Below are 25,067 nucleotides of genomic sequence, written 5' to 3' on the forward strand. Positions count from 1 at the left end.
GCCTTGGTACTCCAACGATGGTGTAGTAGGGTAAGGAGGTCCTGCGTTCCCAGGCCAGAGCGGAAGCCGTACTGGTTAGCAGTGAGGATGTGCCGGCGCTCAAGGAATCCCATAAGGGTACGATTGATGATAGCTTCCATGACCTTTGACAGTATTGGCAGCAGGGATATGGGTCGGTAGTTCTTTGTTGCACAGGTACAACTGAGGCAAGCTTCCACAGTGACGGTTGCCGGCCTTGGCGGAATGCTTTGCTGAAGAGCTGGGCCACAGGCCTGCACAGTTCCTCACAGCACTGCTTCAACACTCGTCCTGGTACACCATCCGAGCCAGTGGCTTTGGACGGGACAATCCTCCTCAGTTCACGGCATACCGTTCGTGGCCTAAAGTGGATGGTACTCAGACAAGCATCAGATCGCGGGCGTACATACGGGAGGTTGCTGGCATCAAGGTCATCACCAAGGCTGCATTTCGCTGAAAAGTAGCGGGCAAAGCTCTCTGCTTTGTCCTTACTGGTGGTTAGCTCCTCGCCGTTTTCCTCCTTGAGGGTAGGGATATCATGGCTACGCCCACACCCACCGGCACGCTTGACAGTGGACCCCCATTCACGACTGGATAAGCCACCTGCTGCGAGCCTTCGACGGATGGCTGCAGCATGGGTATCTTCAGCTCTCTGAAGGCATGCTGAGGCAGTGGCTGTGGCTTGGGTATAAACCAGTTGGAGTTGTGCATCTGCTGGATGCAGACGGAGTCGCTTCCATGCATTCCGCTTCCTCTTGGTGGCTTCGGTGCACTCTCGTGTCCACCACACTGGGTCGGTACTGTGCAGCTTGAGGCTCTTGGACGGGATGAACGTTGTCATGCCCTCAGAGATCTTGCCAGTCAGCCGCTCGCATGACAGGTCAATGTTGTCAGTGATGATAGAGGACCAGTCTGTTTGCCGGAAGAAGTGCTTTAAACATGGCCAGTCAGCCAAATTATAGCGCCACATGCACCTCGAGGTTGGAGGCTCCCGGTGTGGTGGAGCACGCAGGAAGTCGGTAATCACACTGGCATGGTCAGATCGGCCGAGAGGTGGGTGCACAGTAGACACGACCGGGGTGTCAAAGTTGGAAAGGACCAGGTCCAGGGTATTATTGCCCCTGGTTGGCTCAAGCACGTGTTGGGTGAGGTGATGAGTAGCACTGACCTCCTCCATTGCTTCGCCAGCAGGTATTGTCTTTGTACTATGAAGCCAGTCGGTGCTGTGTACGTTTAAGTCTCCAGCAAGGATCAACTGAGTACCATGACATCGGGCAGCATCGAGAGTGCGATCAAGGTACTCCATGAGGCTGGTGTCACCCTCCGGAGCACTACCAGGCCTGTACAGGGCAGCAACAACAGCTGTTCGGCCACATCGCAGACGGACGGGGAACCATGCCTTGCTCAATAGCCGCTAGGTCGTTGCGCACTCAGACAGCGACACCACCTCCGTGAGCCGTCCTGTCCAACCACATTGGAGGGCCATAGCCAGGGATGGCAGTCTCGGCTTGTGACATTTTTTCCACCGTGAGCTTGGTTTCGGTAACGATAGTGATGTCGGGAGAGTGGAGTGCGAGAGCATGGCGGAAGTCACCAAATTTGGAGGCTATACCAAAGGCGTTCGTTAGGTACAGTCGGAGCGTGTTGGTCATGCTCGTGCTGGTCATTCCGAGTTGATAGATGATCCCTTGATGGCACCAGACGATTCATCAGCTGGGCGTGTCTCAGTACGGATATTTGGTAGGCCACTTAACAGATCCATTGCCTCATCATCACCCGCAGGTGATCGGGATGGTTGAGAAGTAGAATCATACTTGTCGAAATTCCATAGACGTGAGTACAGAGGTCTAGGCCAGAACTCTCTCGAATTTACTAGTACTGCACTCTTAGCATCCAGAACAAGGCGTGCCGAGGAGGACCTTTCCTTTTTGAAAATTTTGCATTCGTAGATCTTGACGTTCACTTTGGCTTCACTTGCTCTGATGGTCACAAACTCAGCAATCTTTTCAGGTACTGCACTGCAGGGAAGATTGCCAACGAACATCACACACTTCCTTCCGACAGGCTTTCGTTCACAAACAAGTTCCCATACTCCACTGTCTTTGTTGTCCTCTTCGAAATTAGAAAGTAAATCACTCTGCGCTGGGATGGAGGCATTTTTCGAATTTCCGAGCTGCGATACGATTGTGCTCTCAGGAGAGGAACTGGAACTGTCGACAGCTACGGAGGTCTCGGAGGTCGTACGGTGGTCACTGCCTGGAGTACCCGTATTTGTACTCGTTGATGTGGCAGCGCCACCAGGTCGGTTTTTTTCTATTTTTTGGCCTTTCTTGTTCGTTGTTTTTTGGTCGACTTTTTCGGAAATTCCATTACCGTGATCAAATGCCGATGACCCAGCAGCTTTCAGAGACAGTTCTTCAACCTTCCGGGTGAGCAGATCAATCTTGGACATCAGACGCTTCTCTCGATCTGCTGCCTCGCGTCGCTCTCGCTGTATTTCAACTACAATTTCCGCCAGGCCGTTTAGGCAATCACTGCATTTGTTTGTAAGAACTGAGCTGGGCGAAGGACTCCCATATTCGAGGGGGTCAACCGCTATACTGATACTACTTGCACTTGTCACCATGCAGTTTTTTGCCCTGGCCATGGCCAGGGCAAAAAACTCCTGACATGGGACAACCTAAAACCGAAGACTTTCACAAAAGGATGCAGAGCTCTCAAAACTGCATCCGCACCCAAAAAAAAACAAAAAAATATCGGCTGGTCAATCCTGTCACGTCCCTGGACATGACGACTGCTGCCTGATAGTCCTGTGACAGCAGGATCTACCTAGCGAGGAGCTCTGTGCTGAGCTGTCACGCCCTTTTAGGGCGCGTTCAGACTACTGATAAAAAGTGACCGATTGGGAAAGTCGGCAAGGTGATTTGATCACGTGACGTTACTGGCACGTTACCGGTGGGAAAGTTTTACTGCCGCGGCTGCTGCGGCAGTAAACTTTTACTGGCAGTAAAAAAAGTTCCCAGGCTGTATGCGCGCTGGGAAAAAAGGGAAAATTCCTTGTCAGTGCCGCGGTGAGAGCTGAAAACTTCACGGTAACGTTAGTTTGTTATCGGTAGTGTGAATGTCCTTCACGGTTTATTGGCAGTCATGGTTTGACGGGGTTCACGGTAGTCTGAACGCGCCCTTAGTACAAAATGGTATGGCCAGTGTCTTGTCCCACCTGATCAGGTAGGTTCTCGCGTTGTACGTTTTCAGGAAGTGCTTCACTTCCTGGAAATGTGACTCCAGGCTTTGTGCAAAACCACGTCACTACGACGTTCTACAGGTTTCCACGGTGCCTTGGCGCTTCGTACAAAGAGCCAAGACTAACATGACATTGTATAACAAGAGCTAAGTGCAAGGGAGGAGACATGTGCAAGAACCAAAACTGTCACCGCGCAAGGGGTCAGAGTATCACGCAAGCAAGACCAAGAATGCAGCAGAACTTACCCATAAGAAGCCACTGAGCAATAGCACTTTGAGTGAGCGGGCTCCCCAAAGTGACCCTCATATAGACACATTGTTCTCTGACGTGGGTGAGCGGGCTCCCCACGTCCCAATATGGTATTTCTTCTCCATGTCTTTCTTTATGTTCCTTCTCGAATGATTACGTACGTGCATTCTTCTTTTCTGTTGACTGGCTGCTCATATTCCAGTTTTACCTGTTCTAGTAGTTCCTGGAAATACCTCGTGCCATTCTAGGCAATGATCATGCCATATCTCTAAATTGCGCTATAAAAGAAGCTCTCGCTCTCTCTTTTACTGCAGTTGAGACTCGCTCTCAGCTCTCTGTCTTGGTTTACTTTGAGCTCGGATTTGAATGACTACTCACAACGTAAAACTAACAGTCTTTGTCTGTTGATCGTGTGGGGTTGAACTTGGACTAAGCCAGCTATATTGGTTGGCCTCTGGGTTTTGTTGGGCTTGTCGTGAGGCCACACGTCTATTCAGTCGCCGCTCGTACTTCCGCCGCCCAGGCAAAATTTTCGCTTATCTCCTTCAGCCCACTGACAGGTGTCTGACAGCAATTTTTGCATCTTGTGCACTTCACCATCGCACAAATCTGCTGGTTCAGGCGTACCAGTTCCAAACAAGTCGGCGAAGTCGGCAAAGAGTAAAGGAAACACCTAGACTAGGCTAGAGAAGAGCGCATTGAACGCGAGTGAACTGGTAAAAAAAGACACGATATGAAGTCAGTCACTGGTCAAGGTGGGTGCTGCTACTACCACTGGAGTACAGAGCAGAGGTGTCATGTTGCGAAAAGCCAGCGTGTTTGATTGCATCCGGCACAAGATGTGAGTACGGTAAAAATGCACGTCAGCTTGAACCTGAGAAAGCCACTCAGCGACGCTCGCCCACATATTGCAAAAATGAACCAGAATCGGTACTGGGCAAAACAGGGGGAAAAGAAAGGCTTCGATGACAGGGTTGTCACTCGCCGGTGCACCCAGCTCATTCGCCTGATGTCAACGTGAACGATCCTGCAAAGCGACGCTGAGCTCGTCCGCTTCGGCTGGTAAGAAACACGACGGATCGTACTCATGAAGGAGTAGAGGTGAAGCCCTTGGAAAAGTGTCGATACGAAGTATTTGCGCTTCTGGGAAGTGCGAAGTACTACCCGACAACAAGTACTGCGTCGGCTGTTGATTTTTCGACTTGGAGAGTTTCTCTTGATGTTCAACGACTCTTCACCTCATTCTGAGTCGTCAGGAGCCGTTCTGAGAACCTGGAATGTACCAGTAAAAAGTGTAAAGATAAGCGAAAATTTTGCTTGGGCGGAGGAAGTAGTGATTTCGGGGTCCGGTCACTGAGAGCCAGGGATGTGACAATCCTACTTCATCTGCACAGAACTGGATAGTGACGCTAGTCTTGAACAAACCAAGCAGATAGGCAAGTACAAGTTCTCAACTGACGTGCAGGATCCTGGTCCTGTTTCGGAAAACGAGGAGGCAGCACCGAGAGCACCACTCATAGCTAACCGATCAGCTTGATATTCATGTGTCGTGGGAGACAGTGACTGAGAGGACTCGTCAACCTGTCGCCTACCACACACCTCTCGGGTAGATGTGTGAAGGACCTCACCAGCCAGATGTTTCTCAAGTACCATCAACCTCTTTCCACGGCTGAAACTGCAGCGATATTCAAGCTGGAAGACGCTGGCACTACTGTGTAAGTACAAATTTTTGTTCACGAAATCTTTTGTTAAATCACTCTACCAGCAGGCTTGTTACACACTAAATTTCATTTTTGGTTGAAATCTCTCACCCTGAACGTTCAGAAAAAAAACTTTAGTTTGGTGCTTGGTACAATCTTTAGTTATTTCGTGCCCATTAACGAATATAGTAAAAGTTAATTCCAAACAAAACTTTGTACTTCTACAGTAAGTGCAAGACCTCATAGGCCCAGTCTGGAAGAGATGGCAAAAGGAGTGGACCCCGACCCTGAATTCCAGACGCAAGTGGCTCCTATAGAGGTGGGATATTCTCACAGGTGACGTCGTTCTGGTACTGCAACTGGATGTTCCTAGAGAACATTGACCGCTGTGTCAAATTACGGGCACCATGCCAGGACCGGATGGCCATGTTCACATAGCACAAGAGCATGTACTTCCTCCAATGACAAAAAATCGTGATGGAAGGGACTGGTTTCCGCACAAACTGCCATGAAATGAGTCGCGATCACATTCTTGGCCTTCCCTGGCATGCCATGAAAGAGGTACGATGCAAGGAAAGTGATCTTTCACGACAAGCCAAACGAAATCGATGGTTGCGCTATGGCAACATAGGTGATGACAGTCATGGCGAGCAAAACTGAAATACCACTTCTCCGAGGGGATACCGAAATTCCGCGCATATTAGCCCATGGGCTTATATGTGAAATAATGCAGTTTGGGAATAAAATATCCAGTAAAACATGTTCGTCTTTTTAGCCCATGGGCCAATATTCGAATTTTGAAGGTTCACGAAAAAGTACAAGTCCGTGCTCATAGTGGGTCTACCATACTCTACTGGTAAACTGCACTGACCTGCTGTACCATGGTAGGAAGAGTCCATATTGTGAAAAATTCTACTTGACACGTGAGTTGCATTTGTGTCTGTTTATTAGCCCATGGGCTTATAAACGGAGGTGGGCTTATATCCGGATATAGGCCCGTGGGCATAATTTTTTATATCCGGATATAGGCCCGTGGGCTTATATGCGCCGAATTACTGTAGTGCGCTGCACGCTTGGCCTCTCTACTACTCTAGCACTGAGTTTGAGAGTGATAGAGAACGATGGAATGGAGCAGCAAGCCTACACAATGAGCGAGTGAACAAGCAGCTGCTCCAATCGCACGGCACAATAAAATAATTCTGAATTCAAGTTCTTGTTCAATCTGCGCAAAGCCCAGATTCGAATGCCGATTACCATACATTCTTTCAAAAGTCGGCAGTCCGACGCGAGTCTCTCGCCTAAGGAAAGTTGACTGCACTTGCTAGCCGTTGCTGTTCAGTGCTGGTAGGAGTATCCATCCGATAATTTGGAATCAGTTTGGCTGTGCCTTTACTCCAGTATTTCGCGGAGTTCTGGAAAGTGGAGATGAAACCAGGAGTTGTGAAATATTTGTACGACTTCCTGGTGGAAACGAGAAATCGCCACCGCAGCAGATCAAGCAGCTTGAAAGCCCACTTGAACCACGGCAACATCACCAAGTTTCAGCGGAGTGTGATCAAAGAAGCCGAGGCAAGGCTGAGACTAGCAGGAAAACGACTCGAGAGAGATGACGACTCGCGTGCAGCAGATGACGACAGCGACGGAGGGTCAAAAATGAGTCAAGCAAAAGCGAAACAAACTGAACTCTCTGCTCATTTTGCCGCCAGTTTCTCTTGTAAAGACTCTGTACATGGGCTGGAACTACTTTCGTCCAGTGATTTGCAGTCGATACAAACTGTTCTTGACCTGTTCTAAGCATTTTCATATCCATCAAAATCCATCACGAAGGTTTTGTTAACGGAGGAAGTAGGCGGTAAGACAACGACAAGGCCAATTACCGGGATCTGCCCTTGGGATTGTGATGTCGAGAATTGACAGTTTGGCGGATTCGCTTCTTCGCCTTGATTGCTAGTATGCGCCTTGTATCGACTAGTAGCTGAAGGCATTTCTCATGAGAAGTATTTTGGACTCATTTATGTATAATGGCAATAAATAAGATAAATTGTGCACTCATAACAACAGCAAAATGAAGAAAGTCAAGTTCCATAACGTTTTCTTGTGACTGTCATCAGTGGAACGCCGTCACATAAAAATGTAATAACTAAAACACACACTTATATACATGTAGCTAATATGGTTTCAGGTAGAAATACAGCAGCTAACAAGTACAAAAAGCGAAGTTTGCACCTTTGCAATGTGTGAATATAGTGTATGCGAGAAAGGTAGTGGCAGATGAATGTTATACTGTGTGAATGAATGTAATGGTGCGTGTGTATTACTTGAAGAGTGTGAGTGATACAACGTTTTCTTTCTGTTTACATAGCACAGGGTCACGAGTACGAATATACACAGCTTCCAACACCTGCAATTGTTCTAAGAAACGTGCGCAACGAATAACACTAAACCAGGAATCGTCAAACACCTTACGACATTCTGGACTGGACACCAAATGCTTGTACACTGCAGACTTCCTCTTGTCAACATCAAACTCCTCCTCATCACTACTCTCATCCTCCACCTCCATTCCAATGCCGCCGTCCATCCCATCGCACTCGTATTCGTCGTCATCAGTCTCCATCTCCTCGCGACACCGCTTCCCTCTCCTTGATTCGTTCTGTGCCGTGCCTGTGCTTCCTCCTGCGTCTCCTTGCCTTGTGTTCTCCACTTGTCTCAGTCGTGCCTCTGCTAGTCTCTTGCTTCTCCTCGGTTCTGCTCTGTTTTCAAGTTGTTCCCCTTCCGCTCTTACCGTTGTAGCAACATGGTTTGTCGAGGAGCGACCGTCCGGCGGCCTCCCTTGCCGTGGTCCGGTTTCCGAGGGGGGAACCAGATTAGTCTGCTCGTTCTCCATGGAAGTAGTCAGTGTTTCTGTTTCCGAATTGTGAGCCGTGCCAGGTGTAGAAATAGGCAGCGGATGTTTTCGTGGTCTCCCACGCTTCGGCCTGCTTAACCTGGCAGCCTGGGACAACAATGATAATGGGACGTGCTGCTTGATGCGTTCGGACAAGTGTTGAAGCGTCCTGCCAACATACAGACTACCACATTGTCGGCATTCAAATTGATAAATGAGATGGCTCAAATGGTGGGTTGGCAGGACGTCCTTGAACACTGTGAACGAACGCACCGTTGTAAAGACAGTAACTACATTCACTGCATAGTATGTCTTTTGCACGATCGATTTCACTGCACGACTGACTTTTGTTGATTCAGAGCCTTTCCAAGGCAGGCATAAGAACACCCGACATGGTTTTGGCCCGATTTTGTGTTCCTTCCGCGGCTCTTTGCTCGTGAGCAGTTTTGCTAAGAGTGATGATGGATATCCATTTTTCAGGAAAACTGAGCGCAGGAAATCGAGTTCAGGTTGTAATTTACTGTCAGAGCAAATGCGTCTTGCCCTATCCACCAAGTTCCGGACTAAATTGATCTTGTACTGGGCCGAGCAATATGAGTCATACATTATATATTGTCCTGTAAACGTAGGCTTACGATAAACCGATGTGACAACACCATCACACGTCCTTTCGACTAAGACATCCAAAAACGACAATTTTCTGGATTCTTCGTGTTCACATGTGAAGCGCAGCGCAGGATGGACATCATTCAATTCAGTTAGAAAGGCTTCACTGCCGCGTCTTGATTCGAAATAGGTAAATGAGTCGTCCACAAATCGAACGTACAACTGAGGCCACTTTACTTTATCCATTCTCGACTCGCAATATCCAACGAAGACGTTGGCTAGTGCCGGACTCAGCGGCGACCCCATTGCCACCCCGTCCGTTTGCTTGTACATCACATCACCGAACGAAAACTCGACACCACTCGTAACCATCAACATCAAACGTCGAAACGCTGACTCAGGTAACCAAGGGACATCGACGTCATTCACACAGTATCACATTCATCTGCCACTACCTTTCTCACGTACACTATATTCACACATTGCAAAGGTGCAAACTTCGCTTTTTGTACTTGTTAGCTGCTGTATTTCTACCTGAAACCATATTAGCTACATGTATATAAGTGTGTGTTTTAGTTATTACATTTTTATGTGACGGCGTTCCACTGATGACAGTCACAAGAAAACGTTATGGAACTTGACTTTCTTCATTTTTGCTGTTGTTATGAGTGCACAATTTATCTTATTTATTGCCATTTTACGACTATTGTCTCCTCGTCGATTGTTTAAATCACTTATGTATGATTGCTTTTTTATGCTGCTGCTGTCGGTGTGCGCACGCATGCATTCTTGCCGGAGATGTCTACCTGTGGCGACAATAATTTTTTCATGGACTGATCTTCTTTTTTAGTGTTTGCACACTCTTGGCTGCTGCTGCTGTGGCGCTTTTGTATTTACATGCTGCTGCGCTCTGTACGGCTGCACTAGCCGTGTTAACTGTCGTACCCAGATGCACACATTCAATCCCTGGCTATGCTTTGGAATTGTTTTCGTTGCCTATGTCCTCATCTCTCTTCGTTTTGTTTTCGCTGCCTGGGCTCTCATTTATCTTTGCGTGCTTGCTTGCTTGTATTGCTGAGGGAACATATGCTGGTTTGTATTCGTGGGTCCCCATGGTGCATGGGCCACGCGTACTTATCCGGCGGATATGTGTGAATAATAATAATAATAATGTCGGTGTGCATTGCGCTCATTGAATCAGTTTATGTTAACATTATCTAATGTAAACTCGGATACTGAGCCAGTAATAAAATGTGAAAAAGAGAAGAAACACATGAGAACGAGTTATGCAGCAACTATCCACGACTGTAACAAGATGAATGTTGGAAAATGTTGGAAAATATTTTGCTTATTTCGCTGCATACTGCGAGTAGGAGAATGTGCAGAAGATGTGTGTTCATGAGTGTTTGTGGGTATGGCGATGACAAGGAGTATGCGACTAGGGCCATGCACTACCTTTTGTGCCAATAAGTCTTTAGCACCTATTCCTCCACCTTCATCACCCGTGTTCCTGCTCTTTTTATACGCGTTTTCACCTTTTCTCTTCAGTATAGCCCTGGAGTTTGCTTCTCCTTTCTTAGAGTAGCTTTGAATTAGTTTGAGAACGTCTCAAGATGTTTAGGATCCCGTGTAAATGTACTAACTTATCATGCTAAAAATATCTGCTCTTACTCAAATATCTTTTTGGTAAATATATATAATAGGGCTGAAACGATTATACCGAATAATCGAGTACTCGTTTGATAACTCTAACGATCGAGCAATCGTTTAGATTACCGATTACGATTATTTTGCGTTTTTTAAATTTTTAATTTCTTACGCACTGCACGCGCGACTCGCCTTGTTACATGCTGTCAAAATCGAAAAACAGTCTTAGTGTAGTACAACGAAGCTGGAGCATGAAGCTCGAAGGTCAAGGTAGCGTCCGGTCTGCATACATAACACTTTTTTTGTGCAAAATGTTGTACATATTTCCACTTTTGGCCATTCTAGGTACATATTCCAGGTGCGGCCTCTTAAAGATTATAATCGAATAATCGATCGTTATGATAAAGAGTAATCGATTGGGCTAAATGGATGATCGTTTCAGCCCTAATATATAACATTCTATACTTTGTCCCTGAACATCTCAGCAAGTACAATTGGTTTACTTCAAGTACTTTTGTACGGGACACCCGCAATGGCATAGTTCTTCCCCGAGCTTTGTCAACTATGTTTACCACATCCCCTATCTTTTCTGCATATTCTTATTGGCTCAAGCTGCCCATGGAAATGAAGACAGTATCCAATTTTAGACAGTTCATAGACCATGTTAAATGTCATGCCAAGTTGTAGGCTCAATCTCCTCTTTTGCTAGCTTATCTCGCCACTCTCCACCATGGTCAACATAGTGATAAATTTCACCCCGCTGATGTGTTCTTTTCTTCCGATTTTTATGTTTTTTCCTTCTTTCTTTCTTTTTTCTTCTCTTGCCATGGCTGGCTAACGCCCCCTCCTTTGCATTGGCTTGTGCCATTGGAGGGTGACATAACAATCATTTAAAAAATAAAATAAAGCATCTGTTATCAAGTATCCGAACGTTTTCGGTCCCTTCTCAACGTTCGGATAATTGATGACAGATGCCTTATTTGACTGGATGTGCGTGTTTGCGTGGATACTTGTGACCTACATGTAATACTTACCTTTTTTATTATAATAATAATAATTAAATATTGCGACCGAGCTTTCGGCCGTATTTCCAAATTATTGCATTCCCAACTCATCACAACCACACGCTCTCAGCCGAACCACACAGACACCAGCAAGGACACTTCCGTTGAGAGATAATGTTGTTCCACGCCTCTAGACAGCTGTTTCGCTCCCTGCCGGAGCTCCACAGTAGAGGATGATAATGATGATAATGTGTAAAGAAATAGTCATTCTTGTACACAAGAAATGGCGCAAGTGCGCATTTTCCACATAATAACAATGGCATATGCAAGCTGCTAAATGGTTAAGTGTGAACAGCGATAACTATTTATAGTATGCGCTCATTGGTGGAGGAACACACCACACAGGCGATGAAAATCTTACGCGGAATAATGATGACACTGGAAAGAACATGTATGTTGTTTATTATTATGATTGTTGCAATGTCCATGTGTGCAGGCAAGGCGAGACCCACCGCCGAGATCCCCCAACATGACAGGTTCGGTTGCCTTCAGGATTCACACCGACCTGTCCGCCCGTCAACAGGATCGACAGCGGGAGGCCCCACTGATGCCGATATCGATGTGCACCAGGAAACTTGTAGTCGTGAGTGTGATACTAGCAGGTCTAGTAGCAACCACTGACAAACGAGAGGCCAGCTGGGGCATTCACTCCAGTCAAGGCTGCTTGGTCGATGCTTCGTATCAGCAGCTCAGCTCAGGTTGATCAAACCTATAGATGTTGCAGATGTGTCTTGCTTTTCTCCTTCCTTCTTCACCGACTTGTCGTGTCCACTCTGCTCTGCCACTAACGGTGCATTAAAACTTCAGAACTAAATATTGCGACAGACCTTTTGGCCGTATTTCCAAATTATTCCATTCCCAACTCCTCAGCGAGAGCGCGTGGTTGTTATGAGTATACACCTTCGTACACACATTTCTTGCAATTTCTCTGGTGAGCTGCTGCATACCCACTCTTTCAGCACACTTCTCCTTGTTTGTTGTACATGCAAATTCATACACTCAATTGCATACGGCTATTGTGTGTTTCGTTTGTTTTGCACATGGACATACGTACGATCTCGCTTGCTTTCGTTATAAAAGGCCAGGTTCGACCCTTGTACATTGCTGTGACTATGGGTGACTGGCCCGAAACGTCAATACTTTTTCCACATCATTAATAAAAGAATTTTCATCTAAATAGTGAATAGCAACTTAACCCTTTACTGGTCTACCATAAGCGAATCGATACTATAGTATCGGTACGTTTGGCCCTCATTTTTTGGGGTCTTGTTGCTAGCAGACAGCTAATATGGCGCTCTACGCGTAGCTGAGGTCCAAGGCTTTCTGACGATGTACAAAACAACCATGCTTTCCATACAAATTTTTGCCGTATCGATCGACTGAAGTTTGTTGAAATTGGAAAAGACGACCATCCGCCATGCACGCTTTTCGAGAATGCGAGTGCATCTCTTGGGGCCGTGTTTGACAAGCGTTCTGAGAGCAGTAACATCACCAGTCCAGGCTGGATCTCCCAGGAGGTTTTGCAGTGTAGTGTGTTGAGAAAAAGAGCTCCGTTGAGTCCTGCTAGTTCAAAAATATGGCCCAGAATCTGCGAAAACCAGGCTTAGGGTGAAATTTCACAAAATGACTTTTTCCCATTTTCAGCTTCTACTGGGCATGGAAGGTCAGGAAACAAAATATTACATGTGTGGGTCGACTAATAGTGGTATTAAATCTATCTCAAACACACTAGGGTATTGTGTTAAAAAATCCCAAAAAAACACAAAATTGTTATCATCGGAAAGAAATGAAGAGAGATGCACCAGACTGAAGGAAGAGACGTGGATGATTTTTGTTTAGGTGACATGACAAGGTAGGCATGTGGGGGGCAGGCTTGTTGTGGCCTCTTGGTGCTGCAGGCTGTTTTGGCCATGCACAGTTCTGCATGAATTTTGTTTGCTCCTCACTCAGCACATTCTGGAGCTGAATACATGTACTGGTGTGCTCTGGCGCTATACACCACAAGGAAACCCGACTCCAGTTGAGATGGCACCTTTTGACGGGTGAATCTAGTACAACTGTTCACTAACAAGCAAGAACACAGCCTTTCAAACTGTTCCACTGTTCATAGTAAGAGCATAGTGTGCTGGCGTGCTGCAGTATCTGCTTGGTGCTGACCAGCATGTGAAATACCGGCACGCTGTACAATCCCTTGCAGCTAGCTGACCAGCGAGGAAAGTCTCGAGTGGGGGCCTCTCGATCTGCTCACTCATTCGCCTGGCCTTCAGTAGCACTTCATCGCCAAGGATATCAATTCAAAACAGTTTTCACACTGCGTTTGAAGCCTTTTTCCTCCTGAACTTGCTGCAAACGTATGAGCTCTGCTGCGCGTGTTCCTTTTGCGTGAGGCTCAGAAACAGCTAGTATCTCCGTACTTCGATTGGCTGGATCGATGTCGTCCAGGTTCTCCTCGCTATCGCCATCACGACTCTAACTGGAGACAATTTCTTCACCATTTTCCGCAAGCAGCAGCTAGCGCAGAAATTTCGCCATTCCTGAGTGTAGGAGATGGAATCCGTTCGATCAGCTCAAAAACTCTTCGTTGTGACTAGAGGAGTAGCAGGGAATATTCTACCGGAAGCCCTTTGACTTCCCTGACTGCTGAAACCCTTCCTGCCATGAATACTACTTCTTCAAACAAGCGAGATTCTCTTTGGTTCCACTTCACTGCACTCGTCCACGCGACACAATCTTTTTACAAAACATCAATTTTCTCAAAAAAATGATTTTCACCCTAAGCCTGGTTTTCGCAGATTCTGGGCCATATATCGTCCACGAATGAAGAAACAAAATTCTCCAAACAGAGAGGAAGCCTTCTTGCTGCCGACACGGCGACAGCGACTGTCACAAGGACTCGTCAGCTGCGATCAGCTGATTCGCCTGGCCGTGAGAATCACGGCATGCGTAAGCTCGCGCCTGAGTACTCATCTGAGCGAGAGTGAATCTGACGCGACCAGCGCTGAGATGAACAAACCGAAACTGCGATATCGTGGAATGGGAATTGCTGCTGCTGGTGTTGGTGTTCAATGGTGGTATTGTAGAGAGCCTACATTTCTGTAAAGACATAGCCCTTACCTGATTGTTTATCGTACGACTTCAGCTCCATCACGAACTTGGTATGCCCTTCGTGCTGTGATATTCGTGTATTTCATTCGCAATTGTATTTTCTCTCAACTTGAAGGGCTAGCATGGGCCCTATCCTTGCCTGGACCTAGTCATATTTGAATCAGTTGACAACACACCTTTTATTTAATAATAATATACTTCGAAGTAGTGGTTGCGACTTCGGCGATGATTTGTAAGAAAGGGTTTGCTCCCCACACCGGAGCTCGCGCTATTCCGCCGACTTTTCTTGACACTTGACTGACACTATATAAGTGGTGCTCTTCAGGCACAATCTTCCTCAGCCTACTCAAGCTCAACTGATGAGGAGTGAATTCTCCGAAACACTGTGTATTGAGCAGGGAGTGGTGCTTTCTTGCAGGTTTGCCGAGTCGAAGGTTCGATGGAAGGTTCGATGGACTTCTCGTGTGCTCTGGATGGCAGTCGTGAGTCAGTCAAGTGTCAAGTAAAGTCGGCGGAATAGAAAGAGCTCCGGTGTGGGGAGCAAACCCTTTCTTACAAATCATCGCCGAAGTCGCAACCACTACTTCGTACTGTTGTGCCCAGTACGGGCTTGCGACTAGTTGGTTTGGAGGTGACAGCGTTGCGAATGACCGAGGGTCCTCGACGTCTGTCTCACCGTCCAGGAGTGACACTGACTCACGCTGCTATCTGGTGTTCACGAGGTGTTTGTCGCGCTGGAAACGGAGCGTCTCTGTAAGTTTGTATCCCTGGTGATGTTTGTGCCTGGAGAGCACTATAATTTATAAGTGGTGCTCTTCAGGCACAATCTTCCTCAGCCTACTCAAACTCAACTGATGCGGAGTGAATTCTCCGAAACACTGTGTATTGAGCAGGGAGTGGTGCTTTCTTGCAGGTTTGCCGAGTCGAAGGTTCGATGGACTTCTCGTGTGCTCTGGATGGCAGTCGTGAGTCAGTCAAGTGTCAAGTAAAGTCGGCGGAATAGAAAGAGCTCCGGTGTGGGGAGCAAACCCTTTCTTAATAATATACTTCTTTATTATTCTTGTCGTGCAGGTGAGAGCCTGTTCGTGGATGGAGTTGTTCACAAATGAATAGATAATATGCACTAAAGTTGGGGCAGTGGCAGGGCATTGAATCATCCTCTGCATATTAGTGATCATTGATGTAACCCAGTTAACTTACGCTTGATTGTGGACATAGTGGGACTGAATTTTTAATAGCTGATACCACGGACAATTATTCCAATCATCATCATTAAGTATCCAATGCGCATCCACAAGATGCACAGCCAAAGACCCAAAGGTGGTTATAAAAATCAAAACCTGTCACGAGACACACAAGAACATTGAAGTGGCGATGTTACGCTAATTAGTTGCAAGAAAGTCACAACCACCTATTGAAAATCATTATAAAAATCAATACCAGTTTATACAAGATAAACAAGAACATTGATGTGGCGAAGTTAAGCTAATTATTAACGAGAGAGCTTGGAAGCTCAGGGCCCTACACTATGATTTTTTTGCCTTGATGAAAGCATAGGGATGTTATAATTTTTTCATTTCTCCTATTTTTTTAGGCGTAACCTGGGATTCGAACCCGCGCTATCGCCTTACATGCATTCCCCAATACACTTCGCATTCATACTCATTCTTCCAAGTTGCTTCACGTTCTGATCTTGCATTTGAAAGCCCTATTTAAATATTGTGGCCAGCTGTTTGTGGCCAACTGTGTTTGATGGTACGGTACGGTACGGGACAGATACGGGATAGCGCCAGGCATGACACAAACACACAAACTAACAAACAAACAAATACCAAATTAAAGCTGTGTGGACCCTGGCTAGCGCCATACATTACTGAAGTAACGTCTTCTGCATAGCTACGGGAACAATACTAGTTTCAGTTCACATGTCACTCTTGGAAGGATCCATGGGCTTAACCCTTTCAGTGCCAAGGACAAGATAACTCGTCCTACAGACCCCCAGGCGATTGGCCAAGGACGAGATATCTCGTCCTCGTAGTGCGCACTACTATATCTCACCGGCCATGCACTACAATCTAGCTTGGCCGATTGTGGCTCTTCAAGGGGGAACTAGGGGTTTTCCCCTACTGAACAAGACTTCACTCGCCGTGTTTGAGTAAGTAAGGGCACGGGAGCATACATTCAGAGCACTCGGGCGATATTTCGATTCAGAAACAATTAGATTGACGGAACGTACTTTAGGTCTCTCTAGATTTCACTCAGACACGATGAGTCGCCGCATGTCGGTTGAAGAGGTGCTCCAGTCCATTATGGACTCGGACATTGATGACTGGAGCTGCGAAAGTGAAGGCGATGACTCGGATGCAGACATAGCCGTCCGCGATCGTGACGGAACAAATTTCGCGGACGAGTCGGAAGTGGTCGATGTCGTACCTACTGCCGTGGTCGCCTTGGATGACCCTGAGGATATCGGAGATGTCGATGTCGAGTTTGAGCAGGGCGCAGCAGCACAAGCTAAGCCAGCGAGGGACAACAAGTGGGTTTGAGTTGATACGACCAATTTTAAAAAAAATCAGATTTTTATGAAAATGGCCCGGACTTCAGCGTACATCTGGCCTGGCACTGAAAGGCTTAATGCATCTGTCAATAAATCCCGGCAGCATAGAAGACAAAAGGCATCTCAATTTTTTTAAGAACGAGCCAGCGCACGCGAAAAGGGTGCTTAGCTCACTGCACACTGAACTGAGAAAAACGCGTTTGAAGTTGCACTTCAAATTTTCACGATTTCGATCAACTTACGCAGATTTCAAGCGGGCTTACACTAGTAAGCTGGCGATTCCGTGTAATTTCGTTTAGCTTCCGAGATAGCCATCACACTCAGCTGTCATGTACTTTTCACAGATCAAAAATCGGCCCACGCATCGTCGTGCAACATTGATTTTGACGGATGGGTGCATGCACTCGATCAGTGCTTTTTCATCGTGCTTTGAAGTTTTAGTTTGATTCTCCTTCGATGCGCTTCAAGCCTTGTCTTCAACATGGCCAGTCATTGTTGTTTCACGGTGGATGAGACACTAGCTGCTGTACTTGCTGGCGGTGTTCATCGACTTGCGCAAAGCACGGATGGGTGCATGCACTCGATCAGCGCTTTTTCATCGCGCTTTGAAGTTTTAGTTTGATTCTCCTTCGATGCGCTTCAAGCCTTGTCTTCAACATGGCCAGTCGTCGTTGGTTCACGGTGGATGAGACACTAGCTGCTGTACTTGCTGGCGACGATGATGAATTTACGTACGGGGATACGCTAAAGTACGTGGATACGCGAAATGTACTATGCTATACGCTAAACACTATACGCTATACGCTGTGAAAGTCCCCAGCGATCAGCGCTTTTTCATCTCGCTTTGAAGTAACAAACATTAGTTTGAGTTTGACTTTCCTTCGATGCGCTTCAAGCCTTGTCTTCAAAAAAAGATTATTGGATATTATTAGATTCAACATGGCGGCCAGTCGTCGTTGGTTCACGGTGGATGAGACACTAGCTGCTGTACTTGCTGGCGACGATGATGACTTTACTGGCGCTGCTGCTGATGTCAGCGATGGTGATGAAGAAGACGATGATAGCGAGAATTTGGAGCACTTCCTGGACAGAGCTGACAACTCGACAGCTTTAGCTGCTGATTTTCTGGACCTGAACATGGATGCTGAAGCTGTTGTTGAAGAGGAGCAGCAAGGATATGCTCAGCCTCAAGCCGCTGCTGCAGCTGCTGTAAAAGATTGTTGCAAACAGAATTGTTTGGAGAAATTTAGCGCTGCTGACATTCAAGCGTCCATTCTTTCGATGCAAGAGCTTGAGAAGCCTGAGAGCGATATTTTCATTCTTGGGCTTTTGTCGTCCTCTGCGCAGCACACTGCCCACACTGACCAGCCTGGGAAGAGGAAAAGACAAAAAATTGTGTACTCGTTTCAAGGTCTGCCGGTGTGCGTCACTGCGTTCCGTCATGTATTCAACATCGGCACAAAGCGCATGGACAACTTGCGCAAGCACTTTGAGGAGCATGGTATTGAGCCCAGGACACATGGCAATACTCATCGCCGTCCTCACAATGCCCTCCATTTCGCCGATGTGAAACGATGTGTGGAATTTATATCAGCGTTCGCTCAGGACTTCGGTATACCACATCCAGCGCCGTTACGTGGTCGTGCTGATACACCGCCAGTGTGTCTCCCTGCATATTTGACGTACAAAGCCGTTCACGCTAAGTATCTGGCAGTGTGTGAATCTAGGGTATAAGACCATCTCGGCGTCCAGCATGCGTGCAATTTGGCACCAGTGTCTGCCTAGCATAAAGTTCATGACACCGAGAACCGATGTGTGTTCAACCTGTGAAGCTCTACGCCGAAAGGTGACAACGGCGTTCGGTGAGAATGAGAAGCTTCAGGCTTGCAAGGATTTGGCAGACCATGTGAACACTGCGCAGAGGGAGAGAGAGCATTACAAGCAGGCCACACTGGATGCCAAAGCTGAGCTAGATTCTGGAGTGGCAATCAAAAGGAAGGTTCATTATACGTTTGATTTCGCGCAAAACGTGTTCCTACCCAATACAGCACGTCAGGAAGGTCCTCTCTATTACAAAACCCCTCGGAAAGTGAAGGTCTTTGGTGTATGCTGTCAGGCCCAACCATGACAGATTAACTACCTGCTAGATGAGACAGACACAGTTGGCTGTGATGGTAAACGTTCACACAATCCGAACACCGTCGCATCTCTGCTACACCACTACTTTCAAGTACATGGCCTGCATGAAGAAGAGTGTGTACTTCACGCCGACAACTGCGCAGGCCAGAACAAAAACAAAACTATCATGGCCTATCTTGCATGGAGATGTCTCACCGGACTCCACAAGAAAATCTCTCTCTCCTTCATGATCACAGGTCACACACGTTGTTTGGTGGATTGTATGTTTGGTCTTTTGAAGCAGCGGTACAGGAGAGCAGGTTGCTACACCATGGGTCAGCTGTGTGATGTTGTCAACAGCAGCAGCATTTGTAACGCTGCTCAAACCATTCCAGGATCTGGCCTAGTATTGTATGAGTGGGACACGTTCTTTGAGGGTTTATTCCGACCAATCCCGCAAGTAAGCAAGCAGCATCATTTCCTGTTCTCGTGTGAAACACCTGGCATCGTCAATGTAAAGAAGTTGGTGGATGATAACTTTACTCCTGTTGCCATCCTCAAGACCACAGCTGAACAAGTGCAAGCTGCTGGCCTTCCGAATGTTCTACCCCCGGGTGGCATGTCCAGAGAGTGCCAAACTTACTTGTACAAGGAAATCCGCCCGTATGTAGCTGACCAGTGGCAGGATGAAGTTTGCCCAGCACCACCACCACTGTGAACTTAAATGTTCTCTCCCAATCAATCAGATTTGCTTCTCTGAAATTTAATTTCCATTTTACTCTTTATACTACGAGTAATTTACTGACTGTGTACCACCATTGCATGTGTATCATGCATTGCTGGATTTGCCTTTTGCGGCACATTGATATTCTGGCCGGGACTAGCCAGTCCTCACTAATAATGTCGTAAACACTACAAATTGTGTGAAGTGTTTGGTCTAGAGATGCTTCTTACCTGATACTTACATGGCTCTTTGGTGCTAGATGGCAAACCATGACAAAATACTGTCCAGAATGATTCTCCGTTACATCTGTTGCGACTAGCGTGGCAGGCGTGCTTTTGTGTGTTGCGACCGCCAGACCGCAACCAACACAAATGCTTGTAACTTAGGTTTTACTGGGAGTTTTTGACTAATTTTTTTTTAATGATTTGTGAAGCTTGCAGGTATATGGTACTGAGCACTGTCACGAGCAACCACAACTCCCTCTAAGTCATTCATATTATATCCGCCTCAGAAATGATGCTTCTGCATTATAGGACTATGTTAGCCTCGGCGCCTTGATCCTAGAGTTTGGTGGCATTTCTACTGATGCAGAAAACTCGGCTTCCAGCCGAATCTCATGCGAAACGTGATATATTTTAAATTTAGCCCAAACACCTGTACACGACAATCCGCTATCTGACAAGTTTTCCAGCTGAACCCCTATACTTCAAAGTACAACACAACATGAAACATCGATCGAGCTATCCATGGCCATTGCTTTGCCTTGTAATGAGGGAATTGAGTGGGACAGCTGAAGGTGATGTTATAACGAATTTTGTCTAGAAACGAATTATCTCTTATCCGGACTTGCATGTACAACTGTTTTGCATCAGAGGATTTTGGATGGTTGTCAAGCAATGAGGGTAGTCTTGTAACCGATGTGCTACTAACAAGGCTTAACCTGTAGCATCCTTATATAGGGAGCATGAAGGCGATGTTATGACATCAGCAAATGGACAAGAGAAACAAGACGAATACCGTATTTTACCCGTTATAGGCCCACCCCGCACCCGCCTGGCCTCCTACATGCTGATTTGGACCACAGTATGAGCACGCCCCTAGAGACACTTTTTTTCTCTTTTCATTCTTTACCTCTTGACTGCAAGTGACCAGCTTTGAAGAGAGAAAATGTGAAGTGTAATGGAGCAGCAAGCTGCAAGGGCTGCAGCGCGGAAGCTAGATCATCAGCTCAGAAACGAGTTCTTCACTGCACACTGGTATGTCACTTGTCAGCTACAACATAATTGAGCCTAAGGCTGAGAAAATGGTGCTATTGTCCACAACTGAGAAAAGGGCGCTTGAAAGCAGGGTACAGATTGTCGCGCTGTAAAGGTCAGCCCTCACCATCGTCTACACGGATTTCAAAAGCGTCGACCTCCATTTTTGAAAACATGGTAGCTGGCCGCGCTACCCGTAGGCGCACGTGCCTTCCGCGTGTCTTCGCTCGAGCTTCGAGCTAGATCATGTCGCGCACCCATTTTCCTGTGTTTCACCACTTCTTTTAACTCGCCTAGCTTTAGCTTCGTCTCCACGCTGTAGTCTGAGTTTAGTTCTCTTGTCTTCTTGAAGCAGAATGCTGCGAACTCTATGGCACATCAAGCTTCTCCTAGAAGAGTTTTTTTAGCATTGGCGAGGCATTTTGCGTCGAGACAGACTGTCGATCGTTTCAGTCCTATCTTGCCGTCGTCTCACGAGCGCCCGAATGCAACAGTACCTTCTTGTCATTCCATTTTCTGGCGAACTCATTCACCTACTACTTCTTCCTTTATGAAAGCTTCAGGTGGCTGAGTTCTCCCATTAGCGACAATCATGCCACGACTCTCTGCATACGAATCAGTGGGACTCAATTTGACCAAAAATTACAATAGCACACTTTTCTCAACCTGAGGCTCAATTATAAGTACTCTTTCCACAACGAAACCTACCTCTTGCTCCTGACGATCTACTGCAAGCTGATGCCAAAATGCATTACACCCACGAACACTGCTCTTGTCAATGGAAAAGGGAAGCACTTCATTCTCCGAAGTTGAAAAGTGTTTGGACTGCTGCTCCACAGCTGCAGAACATTCTGCAGCTCTTCACCGACACGACCCGCTTCACCAAACGATTTTTCTGGTAGCAGCAACAATAACTGCGTCTGCAACGACAAGACGAAAGTCTCTCGCAAGCTAAAGTCCTGTTGCCACGAAGACAGAGAAGTTTCCGCAAGTCCTTCTGCTTTCCGTAGCTCTCCGGTCCACTGGCAGATCATCCAATCCCACTCAACAAAAATAGGATCTGCTTCTCTCTCCATAATCCTAAACAGCTAACTTTACTTCGCGATGGTCCGGGTCGGCCGTCTACATAGTGTATGCAGCGCATGCGGTGCACTTTCGCAGGACATGACGCATGACGCTGATGCTAGAAAGTGCAGCCTAGCACGCTTGTACTTCGGATTTTGCGAATTTTTCAAGGGCAATGTCTTCCTTTTTTCTACCTATGATAAACAGAAATTACTAAAAATCCATGAGAAATGTTTTTTGAGCTGGAGTTGTCTAATAAGTGCTAGGCTATAGGGAGCCCTCCTTTGCGGCTGTTCAGTCTGTTCCAAAAAGATTAGCAATCACGTTTGGGATAAAGGGAAAATTGGACAACAAAGTACATAAAATGGCTTGTTAGGGCAAGGCAAATTGTTCTGTTAAGGTTTCGGAACAATTGTTTGTTGTTGTTTTTTGTTTGTATTTATTTTGATTCGCAAATTCAAACGGGCATAGAACCCAATAACATGAAAGCGAATATGAAAATTATAATGAGAATTAAAATACTTAGATCTTAAGCGTAGAGTCAGCGGTACATCAGAGGGAGATTGGGTACAACAGATTTCGATTGGACCAACCGTTAAGGAGTTAGAATTTCGGCCAGGTTTCTGTCCTTTTCCCTGGTTTATAATTTGCCCTGGAAGCCAGTATCGATCTGTTATCAAAACCCACGATTTATCCCTTCCTTTTTGGCCTTGTGGTTATGAATGCTGTCTGCTGACCATGATTTTGTGAGTTCAAATCCCAACAAATCTTCAAGTCAAACATGTTTTCTTCATTTTTTCATTGTTTTGGTGATCACGCTGCACTGGTACAAGACAAAGAAGGTGGCTGCATCAAACGATTTGTTGTTTGAGCTCGCGTTTCCTGCCGAACTGACTGACAATTGACTGGCTCAGGCCATGTGATGTTGTGAACACACACAACACTGAAACGGTGTGAGTGAATATGTAAGTCATTGCACTGTAGCTATGTGTTGTTGAATACAACGGCACATCAATCGATTGATTTCTGTTTCTGAATTATTTTAGTTTTTCAAGATCGCCAATTTATTTGAATTTAGGAGTCAATGACGTCTTCTATCAGCTTTCACAGGCGTCTGCTTTCTCAAAATGCCGTCGAAGTCACACGGATAGCTTTGCCACAACATGGCCTTGGGAATGAGTCTGTGTCGATGCCGTTTTCGTTACATCGTGAGAGTAAATTTCATCCGCGGCAGCTCAAAGAATCTATTTCGTCACAAAACGCATTGGGACGCATACCGGTATGCGCATCCCGCTCGTCAAAATTTACCACACTTTCGACATGTCCTCTCTCACTCCATATCGATACGAGGAAGAACTCGTTTGTTGTAAACCAGACGTACATGTACCGACGTCAGTGAGTTGACATTTTTCATGCTTCCGCGCGGAATATTTCTTCGAGTTCACAGTGAGTTTATCCAGGCAGCGCTCGAGCGCTCATCCGGTAAGACGATTTTTTCTTCTCCAGGGGACTCCCCAAATACCCCCACCACCACCACCACTTCCAACCACCCTGTGATACCCCTGAGCTCACACCGAATTTGAATTACCCGAAAAAGTCAAGGGAGGTCAATCCTTTGGAACGCACTATAGTATGGCATCGCTTGTTCAGTTCAGCTCGGAGTTGGCCTGACTGGAAGAACAGACTGGAGGAAACTGTGCAGCTCGACACCCGGCGAGAAATCGGTATCAGCAGCTACTACACCTAGCTGATGATGCTCACAAGACAGAAGCGGAAAAAACACTGAATTTCTTTATTTAGTGCTCTACTACGCGAAATGTGCTATTATTATTATTATTATTATTATTATTGTAGAAAGGAAAGAGACATTATGGATACGAGTTTTATTATTATTATTATTATTATTATATCGAAGCTTCAAGCTTTGTTCAAGCGATTTCGCGAAAGTGAGAGGTGGGGAGAAGGAGAGACTTCCACGCAATCCAGACATCATAACACCATAGAAAACGCCAAGAGAAAGAAGAGAGGATAGGTGCATGAGAAAGCCATGGGAAAGAATTCGCACATACCTGTAGCAAACGGAGGGACGACATGTTCTCGTAGCAGCTTACGGGGATCGCCTAGGTTCGACCTGGTTGATGTCCAGTGATTGCTGATAGTCCTGTTTCAATAGGGGTTTCGATGAGGCCAATCAGGAATTCAGATATTTGCAGGGCGAATACGTGCGTAGCAGCTTACGGGGATCGCCTAGGTTCGACCTGTCTGATGTCCAGTGATTGCTGATAGTCCTGTTTCAATAGAGGTTTCGATGAGGCCAATCAGGAATTCAGATATTTGCAGGGCGAATACGTGGGCCCATCAAAAGCAGGACATCCTGTCTCAACTCTCTTTGGACGTTTTTAAAATTTGTAACTTGACATTGACATTCCAACAAAGAATGTACCTTTTTACTCCCAAGCCGATCCGGTCGAACATCACGTGAATTTTCTGCATCAACAGATCCACAACTACTAGCTGGTGGTAGACTAGTCGACTACAATATTTATAGATAAAGGAGCTGCGAGCAACAACCATACCAGAGACCCCAATATGGAAGTACGGTATGAACTGGGTGTGTAGGGTTCACAAGTGTGGGCTGTATTGGATGCTTCTCGACACCAATGGCTCCAAACCAGGGAGTATTATATTACTCCCTGATCCAAACACAGAACATAGTGGGACTTAGCAAAGACCACATGCACACCAAGTGTCGCTACTGGGGCCGGGGAGGGGGTAGGGGCCGAGGCTCGAGGACTTTCCATTACGTGATCTTCTTTTGGCGCCTTCC

The 25,067-nt window shown here is 46.4% G+C and overlaps 1 protein-coding gene across 1 annotated transcript in view; it reads right to left on the bottom strand.

Moving 5' to 3' along the window:
- The window catches only part of LOC135828061 (uncharacterized), a 148,092-nt gene extending 123,477 nt beyond the window's left edge, over positions 1-24,615 (bottom strand). Inside the window, exons 1-2 of the mRNA XM_065340494.1 lie at positions 24,310-24,615; positions 15,721-15,860 (exon numbers count right to left, since the gene is read on the bottom strand). Coding sequence (XP_065196566.1) covers positions 15,721-15,860; positions 24,310-24,333 — 164 coding nt within the window. The 5' untranslated portion in view covers positions 24,334-24,615. The remainder of the gene's footprint in view (positions 1-15,720; positions 15,861-24,309) is intronic.
- Between the last annotated feature and the right edge of the window lie 452 nt (positions 24,616-25,067).

The sequence above is a fragment of the Sycon ciliatum genome, chromosome 12 (assembly GCF_964019385.1).
Source record: "Sycon ciliatum chromosome 12, ocSycCili1.1, whole genome shotgun sequence".
Classification (NCBI taxonomy): domain Eukaryota; kingdom Metazoa; phylum Porifera; class Calcarea; order Leucosolenida; family Sycettidae; genus Sycon; species Sycon ciliatum.